General features: G+C 44.9%; 1 protein-coding gene across 4 annotated transcripts in view; it reads right to left on the bottom strand.

Moving 5' to 3' along the window:
• Window positions 1-14,904, bottom strand: part of LOC139747499 (uncharacterized) — a 169,189-nt gene that overhangs the window by 5,419 nt on the left and 148,866 nt on the right. For 3 of the 4 annotated variants that reach the window (XM_071659898.1, XM_071659896.1, XM_071659894.1), the window contains exons 2-4: window positions 6,631-6,825; window positions 5,245-5,298; window positions 8-130 (exon numbers count right to left, since the gene is read on the bottom strand). In XM_071659898.1, coding sequence (XP_071515999.1) covers window positions 8-130; window positions 5,245-5,298; window positions 6,631-6,825 — 372 coding nt within the window. The remainder of the gene's footprint in view (window positions 1-7; window positions 131-5,244; window positions 5,299-6,630; window positions 6,826-14,904) is intronic. The other variant, XM_071659897.1, reaches the window with a different exon arrangement.

The raw sequence follows: 14,904 nt of genomic DNA, 5'->3' as shown, positions 1-14,904 counted from the left end.
AACTCACGGGTCTGGCGGGTGGCGGTGGCGGTGGAGCGAGGGCGAGGAGCTGCTGCTGCTGCTGCTGCTGAGGCGGTTGCGGCTGCGGCCTGAACACCTGCGGCGGCACGGGGGGCGGCGGCCGCTGGTTCTGCCGGAGTAAGTGGGAGTTAGGCTCATGACAAGGTGGGGAACACGGAGTAAGAGGAAGCGACAGCCGGAAAGGGGTAAGTGGTGGGAAAGATAAGTGGAAAGGTCCAGGTACGTGGGGAGCTAGTGGAAAGGAATGGGAGAGGAGGGAAGCAGGGAGGGAGGGAGGGCGGGAAGCTGCATGAGTCAAAACCATGAGTACGGTGGACTCGTGAGTCTGGGGTCTGGTAGAACCTGGACGGTCAGGTAGGAAAGTGAGGGGTCCTGGGAGCTGGTAGAGTGAGGAGTCTAGGGTAATGGAGACTGTGAGTTGTGAGGGGGAAGGAGGAACGACACTGTCTGGGGCCGCTAAGGGGTAGATGGTAGAGAACCTGAGGTGTAGATAGTTAGGAAGAGCAGGCTCATCCAGGAGACTAGTTGGTCGAGGGGGTGTGGAGCCCAGGAGGCTCTAGGAGTGGCTCTTGGGTCTGCTGGGTAGCGGAGTGTGGTCAGACCACGGAGAGGGAGGGAGGAGGCTCTCTGGAAGCCGGGGATAGGTAGGGAAGCAGCGAAGCGGGTCTGAGGGACGACGAGGTTGAGGAGGGTCGTGGGGAAGAGACAATATTAAAAAGGAGTGGAGGTCAGAGAGAGAGAGAGAGAGAGAGAGAGAGAGAGAGAGAGAGAGAGAGAGAGAGAGAGAGAGAGAGAGAGAGAGAGAGAGAGAGAGAGAGAGAGAGGGGGGGGGAGAGAGATACTGTTAGACACTCCAGCTGATGATGCAGACGCATCTCTAGTACTAAAACACTATCTCTATTCTATCTACTTACTCAACTAAAAGAAAATGTTTTTCAAAAAACAACAACACTACCAGTCAAAAAAAAAAAGAAACTATTCCTGTTAAACTAATCATTGGCAGACAGTAAGAAATGTTTTAAGGTGATATTATAAAAGAACTACAAGCGAAAGCGGGTATCAGTTTATTCTACGAAGTGAGGATTATACTTCACAATTCATCATAGAGGAAGACATTATGCAATTTATTCACGAGAAGAAACAAGCGAGCCCCCGTAGGGAAGCGCAGCTGGTAGGTGACAGGTGTTGACAATATCACAAGAAGACGCCACAGGTGTCAACTGACTGATCAAACTTAAGGATGAAGGGTTACTCCTCTTATAAGCTTCCGTTATCCAGACAGACCCTGGTGGTCTACCTCACACACACACACACACACACACACACACACACACAACCACTCAGCGTAACGTGATAAACATGTGTGCTATATACCTCTTTTTCCTTTCAGAGCATATTCATTCTTCATATCTTCTCGTAACGTCATCAAGTGTTTTCTCACGACTCTCGGTGACAAGGCCGATGGTACGGGTAAAATACATGGTATCACACAGTAGTTCTGTACCACAACAGCTGAACAGATCCACAGCCACTTCCCAACTCCCTTCCATCCCATTGCACGCAACCGTGCGAGCCTAAGATGCTCGATTCAAAACTTCCCATCCTCTCACCACCACATCATCCTCTCTCTGGCGTCTTATCCTTCCACCTGTCGCCAGTAGAGGTCTCTCCTCTGCATAAGTTTTCCCTTCCCCAGACAAAGTGGCACCTTTGTATTAGAGTACAGTGACATCTCCAATCGTGTTATCTTCCCTAAAGAGCAAGGTAAGTTCTACTTGTTTATAGGGCAGTGACAACACATGGGGTAAGCCATGTGGTTCACCTCGCCATCGGAGGCTGCACCTGTGAAGAGGGGACTCTAAGCCAGGCTATAAGGAGGAAAACAGATACCTAAACATTACAAGAGTTTACAGTATACTACAGAAGGATCCAGGTGCAAAATACATATCCAATCAGACTACAAGAAAGAACTGCTTACAAAGAGGTTATAGGTTTACACTGAATACACAAGACATGTTAAGTTTTACCTGTATACATGGACAAGTTACAGGTTTAAACTGTATACACAGACAGTTATATAGGTTTAATCTGGATACACAGACAGTTTATAGGTTTAACCTGCATACAAAGACAGGTTATAGGTTTAAACTGCATACACAGGCGGGCCATGGGTTTAAATTGTATAGGTTTAAACTGTATACACAGGCAGGTTCCAGGTTTATACTGTATATACAGACGGACTATAGTGTACACTGTAAATACACAAAGACTACAGGTTTATGATGCATTTATAGATACGGTACAAGAGTAAACTGTAAACAGACTACTGGTGTAAAAACGTATATACAGAGCAGGCTACTGGAGAGAACTGCATCCTCAGACAAGCAGCAGAAGTCTACTGTATGACAAGTTCCACAAACCAACATACATTACCGTTGGGGGCAGCGACAGGCAGGAGAACGGCCAGAGATTATGAGGTTGCACTGTAAGCACTTCTCAGGCAAATGAATCTAAAAAAAAAAAGAAGGTCTTCTAAAAGCCATGGCAGGGTAGGGTCATCAGAGGACAAGGCCACGAAAGGATCACTTCTTGGTGGGATAAAGTCACGAAGAAAGGTCTAGGGTAGAATGAGACCACAGGCCAATAGTATCTTTAGTGGATTTGATACTCTGTGACGCAGTTGCTTTGACCTTATGGCAAGGCACGAGTGGGTATTTCTGTAATCCTATAAGATGGTACAGACAAAGCCAAGTTTGCTGTTGGAAACCCATTGCACTCCAGGTTAAAAATTAACGGTCTGAAAGTCATGCAAATGTTGCCACCAGTAATGGCAACATTCGGATGTCGCGGGTCAGCCTCACTGGGTTCTAGAACCAAGGGTCGAAAATTCGTCTCCACGAACCACCCACCTCTGACCGTGGGCTGCGCATCATGAACTACCCACCCACCACTGACCGTGGGCTGCGCATCATGAACCACCCACCACTGACCGTGGGCTGCGCATCATGAACCAACCACCACTGACCGTGGGCTACGCATCATGAACCACCCACCACTGACCTGGGCTGCGCATCATGAACCACCCACCACTGACCGTGGGCTGGGGATCAGGGATACAAAGAACGGGGTCAAGGGCCCACAGTCAAAGCCCAGTGGTTGAAGATGATGGATAAAGATCCGGAGGCGTATACAGTGTCGGTGCAACGCACTGGCGGGGGTCCTTCCAGTTAACGTGCTGTTCTTTTAATGTTTTTGTTCTGTTTGGTGAAGTTAAAGATTTTTTCCAAAATCTTGTCGGATTTTTTCGATTATAAACCTAAAAGATCATCACGGATTACTTTGTTTTCCTTGGAAACGAGATCGCTTGTTAAAAGTCATTTTGGTTCTACCTTATTTCCTAAAAGTATATTTTGTGTAATCCACAAGCATGATAATGAGAATATCTATCAAAAAACTGTGAATTTTCTATTGGTCTTTAGCTGTGTTAACTTCTGAAACTTAACATTCGAATTTCTGTACGTGATCAGCACAAAGGGGACCACGAGGAAAGCTGCACCAAGTGGTTTAAAGTGGTAGATACGTCTATGTAAAGATCCCCGAGTCAGGATCCATGGGTTAGGAGCCACAAGTCAAGATCCATGGGTTAGGAGCCACGAATCAAAGTCCATGGGTTAGGTGCCGCAGGTCAAGATTCATGGGTTAGGAGCCGCAGGTCAAGATCCATGGGTTAAGATCCGCAGGTCAAGATTCATGGGTTGGGAGCCGCAGGTCAAGATCCATGGGCTAGGAACCTCAGGTCTCTGGGTGAAGGGTTGTAGGCTCAGATCGCATGATCAAGATCCCATAATACAAGAGGAGTGACGAAGACCCGTAAGTGGTGCAAGACGTCAGGAACCCATGGGAAAGACTCGGTCAAGGGTTGTGGGTTTTGAGACGCAGGTCAGATACACCTCGGGTAAGATGCTGGGTCGAAGGCACAGGCCAGGAAGACCCCCTCAGCTCCTCCTCCTCTTCCTCCTCCTCCCCCCTTCCGTCTAACCCGAGACATTATTGGCAATAATCGCTGGAAGATTACACTGCATATCATGAGCCAATTGTCCCAGTGTACATACATCGATGGCAACACCTTCAGTAGGGCCGCCTGCGAAAATTTTCCCTCCAAAACGTACGTGCATTTTTACCACACACGCAGGCTTGAGCACGAAATGTAAAACGTCGAAAAGGTGATGTATACAAGGCGGCCACACATGCCATGGCACCACTGCAGCAGGTCAAACGTGGCTCGAAGCTCTAAAAATGCGTGTCAATGATCCTCTGTCAATAATCATGGGTCAAGACGGGTGTGCTTTGGGGGAAGTGGTCGTCGGGGGGAGTGTTAGCCAGGTGTGTTAGTGGCAGGAGGCACCGCTTTAAGCTGGGTGTTGCAGCAGGGCGTTAGTAATAGGAGTTACGGCTGTAACGTACGTGCTGTAGTAGGGCGTTAGTAACAGAAGGCACAGCTGAAAATTGGCTACAGCATCGGCGACTGAGTAATAGGTGGTACTATAGCGGTACAATAGTAACAGGAGATACAACTGTAAAATGGGTACTGCTGTGAGGCAATAGTAAGAGGGGACACAGCTGTAATCTGGTAAACGTAACAGGGCGTTAGCAACAGGAGGTACAGCTGTAATCTTAGCACTATAACGGGACGTTAGCAACAAGAGGTACACCTGTAATCTATGTCCTATAGCGGGGTGTTAGTAACGGGAGTACAGATGTAACCTGTAGCGCTACAGAAGCGGTTTAAGCTTTCTAGATAACTTAAGTGATGTAGGCAGAGCCAAGCCTGGCAGCACACTACTAGGGCCACAAGGGACGGATAATGTAGCGTAACATGACAGCAAATTCATCATAATCTGTAAAATCAGTGAGAAATACACGATTCTTAGATATCTTAAGCAAGCGTAGTTCTGTATTTCCGTGTGCTACGTCCCCCTGGGGGTTGAAGGATTCGAAGCTGTGTCTAGAGTCGTGAGGAACAGCACGAAGAATGAAGCTGGCTCGCGCTGCCTACATACACTTGACGAACGAACTAAGTCGGAGTACACAGGCGAGGGAATCATTGCCCTTGCAGGAACAATGATCATGAATCAATCTAGAAGACACTAGCGACTATGCATCGTTACTGAGGGACTACAGAGAGATAGAGAGAGATAGAAGCAAACAACTGTATCATCCAACCTCCGGCCTCAAGAGCCGACACGGGCGGAGTGGCCTGCGACACAGCACCAGTGTCTGTGGGAGACAAAAACCAGTCATTTATCCCATAACTTGTCGATGCAACCTCTGGCGTCATGTGGACAACATAGCTTTACCAGCTTATAAACTAGTGTCCTTATAAGTATCTAACACTAAGCAAATGTAAAGGTGTTCCCTGAAGGTTAAGGACTAAAGCAGCAAGCTAAGCAGCCACAACATAGCACGGGAAGTGAGTTTGGGCAAACATTGACGATGGTGACCATAGCCACACAAGTCTCTCTATCAACGTACCAACTCTAAGGAGAATGTTAACAGTGCTCTGAGCGAACACTTAAGAAAAAAAAATCCATTCTATCGACACAAACTGATAGACTGAGTGTCTTCAGAACTTGCTGAAATATCACATTGAACGATAAGTTGTTGGGTTGCCCCAGCTAACTCCTTACTTGTCTTGCAAATTTCTTACGAAGAACACACAGGGCTGCATTTCCCTGATGTTCTCCCTGAAGAGAAATAACACCTGAGATTATTCATCTCGGAATTTTCTCTCTTTTGTTCTTATGTTCTAAAGTAAGTTTGGCAAGTTGCAGCGTGTGTGGAGCTCATATACCGTGTGTCTTCATTGAGTAGCGCAATTGCACTTCCCCATGAAGAAAGCTTTCGATCCATAAACATCTAACATTCATTAAGGACATGAGGTAAATCCGAATTACGTCTTTCACAAGGAGAGCCAGATATGGAAATACAGTTACACCTCTCACCTCGGATTAGAAGTGGAAGATGTCATTAGCTGGAGGCCTCTAACTCTTAGTTTTCATTTGACATATGTGCGCTCATGTCCCATCTTGTTTCCTGTATCTAACATACTGAATCATCCTTACAGTGTGTAAGAGACATTCCTTTTTTGGCCTCAAAATACCTGGATGTATCATCATTTATAACAACTACGTACAAAGTGTTGATGGATATCTGTCTCCTCGAAGCACCTCGACTGACTTATGGCTATGTCTACCTTTTCCGCACACAACCACACACACGCAAGAGGTTTGTGCACATGTTTATATTTGTCAACGGACAGTTCATCCAGGGTGTTTAACCCCATGACCATGGCTACTTAACCCCTTGAGATGATGATTTAACCCCTTCAGAATGATGACTTAACCCCTTGAGAACGATGGCAGAACCCCATGGGTGCAATTTCTTTATCCATGAGCACAATGACTAGTGTTCTTACCCAAGGTGTACGTCGACATATGGGAGGGGGTTATGTCGTAGTTCGCAAGGGACTGAATTCATACGAGCTCATCCTGGGTCTGCAAACCTGCTCATCCGACAAAGGCACTTATGCCAGAGTCCATCACCACTCACCTGCTGCTGGAAGAACTGGGAGGAAGGCACGAGGATGGGAGGGCGCGGGCGCGGGCGTGGGCGGAGCCGCGGACGCCCGAAGAGTGGTCTGAAGGCACCGAAGATGATCTCGGGCGGCGAGGGCAGCTGGGGGAACCTGAACTGAGCCTGGGCCTCGGACGCAGCCGCCGCCACCACCAGCAGCGTCAACCACACCTGTTGAACCACATAAACACACGCTCAGAAACACATCATTACACACACAAACAGACACACAGACTGACTGACTGACACAAAAGGGAGTACTCAACTGAAAAACAGGTCGTGAATATAAATCCTAAAAGGACGTCACCTAAATCAAGATGAGAAATGGTAAAAAATAATTGTCTAGACACGCCTCCGATATCTATTTGTAAATAGAAATAACTTACCATGTCCATAAATAATATCACCAGCGGTACATAGAAGGGCAGTGTAAAGAGACCGACAGTTTACTGTTACAATGAGAAAGTGCAGAGTCATTACAAACTAATATTGCAACGAAAAATACAGTTAATGTAAGAAAAAAGAAATAAAATCTGTGTACTTCAGACAGGCCAGTTATTGCCAATCTCCCTAGTTCAATTGGATCACACACACACACACACACAGACAGACATGTATCGTTATTGTGCAGTGTGATCACCTTCACCCGTGGCAAAATCCACTTATGAAGTAAAACAATCGGGCCATGAGGCCTCTGGACCTCTCACTTCACACAATATAACAAGTTATGCAAGAAGTTTGAAGGTAAAACGCCGGGATCTCTCGTGTAAACAAACGATTGCCATCGCTATGGAAGATTTATCTTGGTGATTACGGACAAGAAACACCATACCATTTGTCCTGGTACCTGGCCAGCTGGTCTCGAACCCTGGCAGCTAGCCATTCGCCTCTCGTGATCTTCATGATGGTCTGTGGATATAACCATCATCCACCAGACCCCAGTGTGTGCGTGTGTGCCAAGGGAGTCAGTCATGCTCGGGTCAGGACACCTCGCTGACTGACACAAGTTTTATTAGAGATTTGAACTAGAAACACGTCGTCTCTGTCATTCTCCGCCGATTACACAATAAAGTATAATATGTAATGTTGCTAAGAAAAAAACATGGATTGGGAAAACGTATCCGTTCCTACAACTTCACCGTTTATAAAAGAAATGAAATACGACGGATGACCCAGTGTGTGATTTAGAAATATCAGTTACCTATATACTGTACCATTCCATGTGCCATGAGCCACAACGAAACTTATCAAAATGATTAGGACATCCAAGAATGAAACCATGAATTGTCAATTTCGATTTTCTACGCAATCATTGTTAAATGATTTACTTTTTGAATGTTTACATAACTGACACCATCCCTTACCATGACGATATAACCATCATCATCATCATCATCGCCCCCCCTCACCATCACCATCATCACCATCACAACCATAGCATCACTATCGCCATTCCTCACCATCACCACCACCATCGCCTTCACCACTGCCCCCCAGACGCTGTGGTTTCCGCCTCTGTCAAGTAATTACACCACAACCACGAACCACCCATTACTGTAGCTTGTTTTAACTTAACATTTTTCCTGTCCAAGCTTCCTCCTCGACTTCGTGTTCTTCCTGGCCAAGTTCCCTTATCGAACGATTGTTCTTCCTAAGTTACCTCCTACCTCCAATCCATCTTTACCTTCAAGTTAACCTGATGTTGATCAATACTACTGGTATACATCTGCTTAAGACTTCGTGAAATCGCATCACTGTGGTGTACATAGATTATTAATAGGGAAAGATTCCAATAACTCTGGTAGGTACCCCACTCACTGAACACGTCTCAATGCACTACTACTACCACTACTACTCCTACTGCTACTACTACTACTACTCCTACTTCTGCTACTATTACTGCTACTACTACTACTACCACTACCACTCCTACTGCTACTACTACTACTCCTACTACTGCTACTACTACTACTACCACTACCACTCCTACTACTACTACTACTACTACTCCTACTACTGCTACTACTACTACTATCACTACCACTCCTACTGCTACTACTACTACTCCTACTACTGCTACTACTACTACTACCACTACCACTCCTACTGCTACTACTACTACTCCTACTACTGCTACTACTACTACTATCACTACCACTCCTACTGCTACTACTACTACTCCTACTACTGCTACTACTACTACTACCACTACCACTCCTACTGCTACTACTACTACTCCTACTACTGCTACTACTACTACTACCACTACCACTCCTACTGCTACTACTACTACTCCTACTACTGCTACTACTACTACTACTACTACTAATAGTGACTACCAAATTTTGTTGAAAAAAAAAAGAACCAACATCTTCGTTGCCAAAATTATTGACTCAGTAAATACCGAGTGGCATCAAATACAATAAAATGGTTAACCCTAGCAGCGGCCCCCGGTCCTCTTACATTTTGCTCGGGTGTTCGTGATTCAGCTCATGATCATAAGTCAGATATAAAACCGGATGCACATCCGGTGCAGAGGAAAGTTACACTTTTATTGACCCTCTGGCTGTCACCACTTGTGAATTATGATGTAAAGGTGGTCGACGAGGAGCATAATGTTTGGTAAACTTACCAGTGATGAATGAAAGCAGTCGTCCTGATCCTCAAGTTGTAGGAAGATAAACAATATCAAATCAGTAACCAAAGTTAAGCTGAACACTCGCGTGTAATGATCGTGCCGTGGAAGCATCACTCGATTGGTGGGGTATGAAACGACGTCAACAGCCTTAATTAAACCCACGCAGTCTAGAAGCGTAAGAGTCGAAACAGCTACAAATTACTGGCGCATCAGAAAACGATCCTCATTTTCAATATCGGTCTACATACCCTCCTCATTCTTAACATCGGTCGTTGATTATTATATATCCTACAACAGTCGTACATACTTGTGTACGTACAGCTCCTACGCTGCAGACGGACGAGGGAGGTGCTCTTCTTGCCGACGCCGCTGTGGCTCCGGCAGTTGCACGGGATATCTTTCTTCCGGTTGCCAGCGCGCCTGATCGTCAAGTAATGTATATGCTGGGCAACAGCTGTCGGGCAATCTTCCATTCATGGAACCTGCACTTTATACGAGGCTGTTTTTACACACGCACAGGGTAAATGCTGTTCTGGAGCAGGATTGCACAGCATTTATCATGCAAATTGTCAGAATCATTTACATTTCACACAACCACGACATACATCTCTTTCTAATGTACAGTATAAACATTTATTTCATGTTGCTTGACTATTGCTCGTATAATTCAAGACCATTCGCGACCATCTGAGACCACTGAAGACAATTCACTTCCCCCAAGACTTGAACTCGTAGAACATAAGGGCTCTGCTTTTCAGTAGGAGGGTACAGCCCTTCTTAAGCACGACGGTTCACTTCTTCAGTCCGACAGTACATGTACACCTCTGAGCACGACGGTATAACCTCTGAGCACGACGGTATAACCTCTGAGCACGACGGTATAACCTCTGAGCACGACGGTATAACCTCTGAGCACGACGGTACAACCTCTGAGCACGACGGTATGACCTTTGGATATGGTGGACTGGCCTCATGACATAACCCTTAGGGCCATATCAAAAACCCAGTCCATTGTACGTAAAGGTCATAACATTGTTGCCAAAGGGTTAGATCATAAGAAAAAAAAAAAAACTACGTTATGTACTTGATCGTGACAAGCTAGAGGGTCTTCTGAGAGGCAGGGAAACATATCGTAACGAATGTGAAATTACTGCCCTAAAAACACACTGAAATATGCCGACATGATTCCATCCAGGAGTGCAATTAGGCCAAGCAGCTGACAGACGACTTATTAAATCATAACGAAGGAATTACCTACATTCATTTCTATCTAGATGATGAAAACTTGCAGGTTGTTAATAATCGTGCGGTCTCATTAAAGTTCACTGATTGTCACTCATATCAGCAGGAAGTTCATTTTCGCGTTAAATGGATCATTATCTGAAGAATCTTATCTCTACATCGGAGAGAAATCATTTCTCACCGTCACCCAATGTTTCCAGTTACAGGACCTCTGTGCACTTCACATGACGTAAATTCTTTCTTTTTTTGTTAAGAATAATCATCTTGAGTCACCAGGAAGACTGGATTCTGTTGGGAGAATAACTTTAAAAGGCTTTGATAGCTTGTTAGTCCTGGTAACAGTCTTGTTGCCCTACTTGAAACGCTTAATCTAAAGCCTATCTTTCCCACATGTATTCAAGTGATGGCAAGATATCTCAAGATTACTCTAAAAAAAAAAATAAAGCAATAAAAAGTCTTCCACATGAACGGCAGATTAATAGAAATAAAAAATAAGGTACTGCTTTACCCATGTTGAATGGTTCTTGCTCTGTCTGTGTGCCATAGCGTGTATGTGAAGCAATATATTGTGTATTGGGTGACCGCACCTTCCCCGACTAAGATATATTCCATCGTAGTCTGGACAAAATTCCTCCTTTTGGTCTCTGATGAATAAGGGACGGGTGACGCAATCCTCCTCCTCCTCCACTTCAGAAATGGGGGGATAAAAATACACACGACACGCTTAAGAACTGTGAGTGAGCGAACGTGAGGAAACAGGGGAAATATCACCAGGTTTGTTGTGAGGGTGAGAGAGACTTTCACTGGGCCGCTGCCAGTTTTTCCTGCCTGCTCACGGTCGTGGCCGCTCACTCACCCGGGTAAAGACTCTTGCATTCATCACAGTGTCGACCGTTTGTTAAAATACATCGCTTTACATTCTCTTCCTACAAAGGCGGTGTGAGCAAATATTCAGAAGTTGGAGGTGGTGTTCCTAGGGTATTGTGTGTGTGTGGTTTACAAGGCTGGTAAACTGGATTTACATAGTTGACGCCCATATTACTAAGGTGTATACGATCCATACTTTATCTATTTTTTTCCTCTTAACCTTTCCAGGGCTTCCTCGGTTTCAAATGGCTGCGTTCTCATCTTTATTTATCCTCTCATGAATATGCCGCTTTCCCATTGTTCAATATTCACTTACTATTTTCATAATGTTAAGATTACTAGGCTTTTCTTGTTTTGGTCCGTCGTATTGGGAACAAGGATTATGATTCTGCGACAGTTCTTTGTTTACATGTGAAGGTGAAGCAGTGCGTGCACGGAGTAGGAGCTACAGTTGCTTGCTTTAATTGTAGATAACGGGGTATACTGCACAACGGTGAGTGCACACAATCCCTGAGTGTCTTATACATACAAGAAGGATGTACAATGACCCTCCTCCAGTACTGTACATCTGTGATATTATTTAAAGCCAGTCTCACACACCCAGTTATATCTGTTAGAACGACATTGTTCCATCATGAAACTTATACCCGCATGCTCACTTATACCCACAGTTTGTTCAGCGTACCGGATCTACTGGTCTGGTTTACATCGAACACACCTGAGACATGTACACCATTTTCTCAGCCACTATTGTACTCGTTAGTAAGGCTTCTATATTGTTCACATTTGCTACACCTCTCACGTCCAGCAGCCAACCGCAGTCCAGATTGCCACCATCTGACCAAGTTAAATCAAACTTAAGCATCAAGTATTACCAACATGAAACTTCTCTCTCTTCTTTTCACCCTATCCCTTGCACTGACGATTTTATTAACAGCATATAGAAAAGGGGATATATATATATATATATATATATATATATATATATATATATATATATATATATATATATATATATATATACATATCCCTGGGGATAGAGGGGTGAAAGAATACTTCCCACGTATTCCCTGCGTGTCGTAGAAGGCGACTAAAAGGGGAGGGAGCGGGGGGCTGGAAATCCTCTCACGTTTTTTTTTTTTTCCCAAAAGAAGGAACAGAGAAGGGGGCCACGTGAGGATATTCCCTCAAAGGCCCAGTCCTCTGTTCTTAACGCTACCTCGCTAACGCGGGAAATGGCGAATAGTTTGAAAGAAAGATATATATATATATAGATGGATAGATGGAGAGAGAGAGAGAGAGAGAGAGAGAGAGAGAGAGAGAGAGAGAGAGAGAGAGAGAGAGAGAGAGAGAGAGAGAGAGAGAGAGTGGTGGAAGGGGGTAAGGAAGAGTCTGGCAAATTTCTACAACCAACAAAGCAGTTGGCTCAGAACATAATAAGTCTGTCATCTGCATTAAGAGGAGCTGCCAATCCCGACCTGCCTCAAGACCCACTTCCTTCATGCCCGTTACTGCTTGAACACATGGTGCTGTTGCTCTCCGCACCCTGCCATGCGCGCAGAAAACTTCGTGAGATATCCAAGAAATATGACTCGTACACATTTTTTCCCACCAATCTTCAGCGGCAACACTTTGCCACACGTGAGAGGCCTTCTTAGTTTGGACAACCAGACCAACAGCTGCAGTTGCTGTCAGGTGAAATGAACCCAAACATTTTGTTCCTTCGCTGTTTGCCTCGTTATTATGTATCGAGGTGAACATCTATGAACGTGGCACAATATCTCACAGACCATCTATACAACATCAGTGTCTTAGGCCAATTTGTGAGGCATGTGCCAAATCATTTCCAGTTCATATACCTATTAACAGACTCAACTGACAGTGGCAGGTATTTACTAGCATGATACAAATTCCCTCAAAAAGGCATCACACATCAATCTTATAATTCACTGCTCTTATACTTATTTATAACAAGGGCATGACTGATTCTTCCAAATGAATAAGCAATCCCAAGAACTGATAGATATCTCCCTTGACCTCCGACATACTGTAAATTTATTCACGTTTTTATAAAGCGAGGCAAAAGTTCACCATAAACCAGGTGACACTTGACACTAACCAGGGTTTATTCAAGAGAACTGCCTCACATTCTCTACTTCCTCTTGCACCAGCCTGGCCTCAGACGATTCAGTAAGGCAATAAACACTGGGCAGGGCGAGGGCTTGGCTAGCTTGCTCTAGGTTAAGAGGGCGACTACACTGATACCAGAAGAAGCCATTAGAGGAAAGACTTATGTTTCTAAAGCTGTTCGCTCTGCAGAAACCAGGTCTCCCTGGTGATGTCTTGAATAGTGATCAATGGAAGAAACTGAGTAATGAAACTGTGAATATGTTTGACGTACAGAAGTTTAAAAAGTTATATAACAGAAGAGGAATTTCAAGAGACAAGTCAACATTCCCCCCGTGAAATGGAAATAGGTAATTACACACACACACACACACACACACACACACACACACACACACACACACACACACTTGTGGGCGGAGTGGGTAGTTGCGCATTCTTAGACTGACATCTGGCCTCTGATGCTGTCCCTCATAGGAGAGTTATGAGGTTGGAAGTCCAAACTAGTTTCATGGTGGTGGGGAAAACTTGATAAAATCAACTAACTAGGAAACATCAAAGGATACTGGGAAAGATCATGGGATACTGTGAAAGAAGTCACATACCGGGAAAGATTACAGGACACTGAAATAGATCACAGGATACTCGGAGAGATCAGAGGGTAATAAGATATATCACGAGAGACTGGGAAAGACCACAGTCCAAACGAAAACATACCTGAGCAACTTCCACTGGAGGATAAGTACATGACTGTCATGATGGCCTGACAACATAAGCAACGAATACTGGGACCAGAATCAAGTGAAATGAATCTCGATGTGAGGAGGGAAGTCTCAGAGCTGGTTGTCTGTTGGGTTTTACGGCCATCGACCTATGAGGAAGGTCATTAGGCCTGCCACAGTAAAAGTGAGCATGCCAACTTGCCTCCCCAGGTACGTACCGAGCTAAAAGTTTGGAAGCTTCTGTGAGTAAATATAATTTTTTTTTTTTCGGAAGAAAGAGGAAGGAACAAGCAGTTGGTCACAATGCAACTTCCTGAAAGATATCGTGGCAATTTGTTGGCCGTCTCCTAACGCCCACATTTACTAGCGTTCACATTCACCAACGCGCACAATTTCCAGCCCTCACATTCACCAACGCCATTATAAGCACTTTATCTCTTAACCTTCCTTTCATCTCCTGCACAAAGAAGGGATCTATCTTGTTTTTCTAAGATGAGAGAGAGAGAGAGAGAGAGAGAGAGAGAGAGAGAGAGAGAGAGAGAGAGAGAGAGAGAGAGAGAGAGAGAGAGAGAGAGAGAGAGAGAGAGAGAGAGTGTGTGTGTGTGTTTATCACATCAGCTTGAATTTCTTTTGTCCTCTTGCTTTGAGACCAGC

Source organism: Panulirus ornatus, chromosome 68, assembly GCF_036320965.1.
Source record: "Panulirus ornatus isolate Po-2019 chromosome 68, ASM3632096v1, whole genome shotgun sequence".
Lineage (NCBI taxonomy): Eukaryota > Metazoa > Arthropoda > Malacostraca > Decapoda > Palinuridae > Panulirus > Panulirus ornatus.
This window is presented reverse-complemented; position numbering and strand designations above follow the sequence as displayed.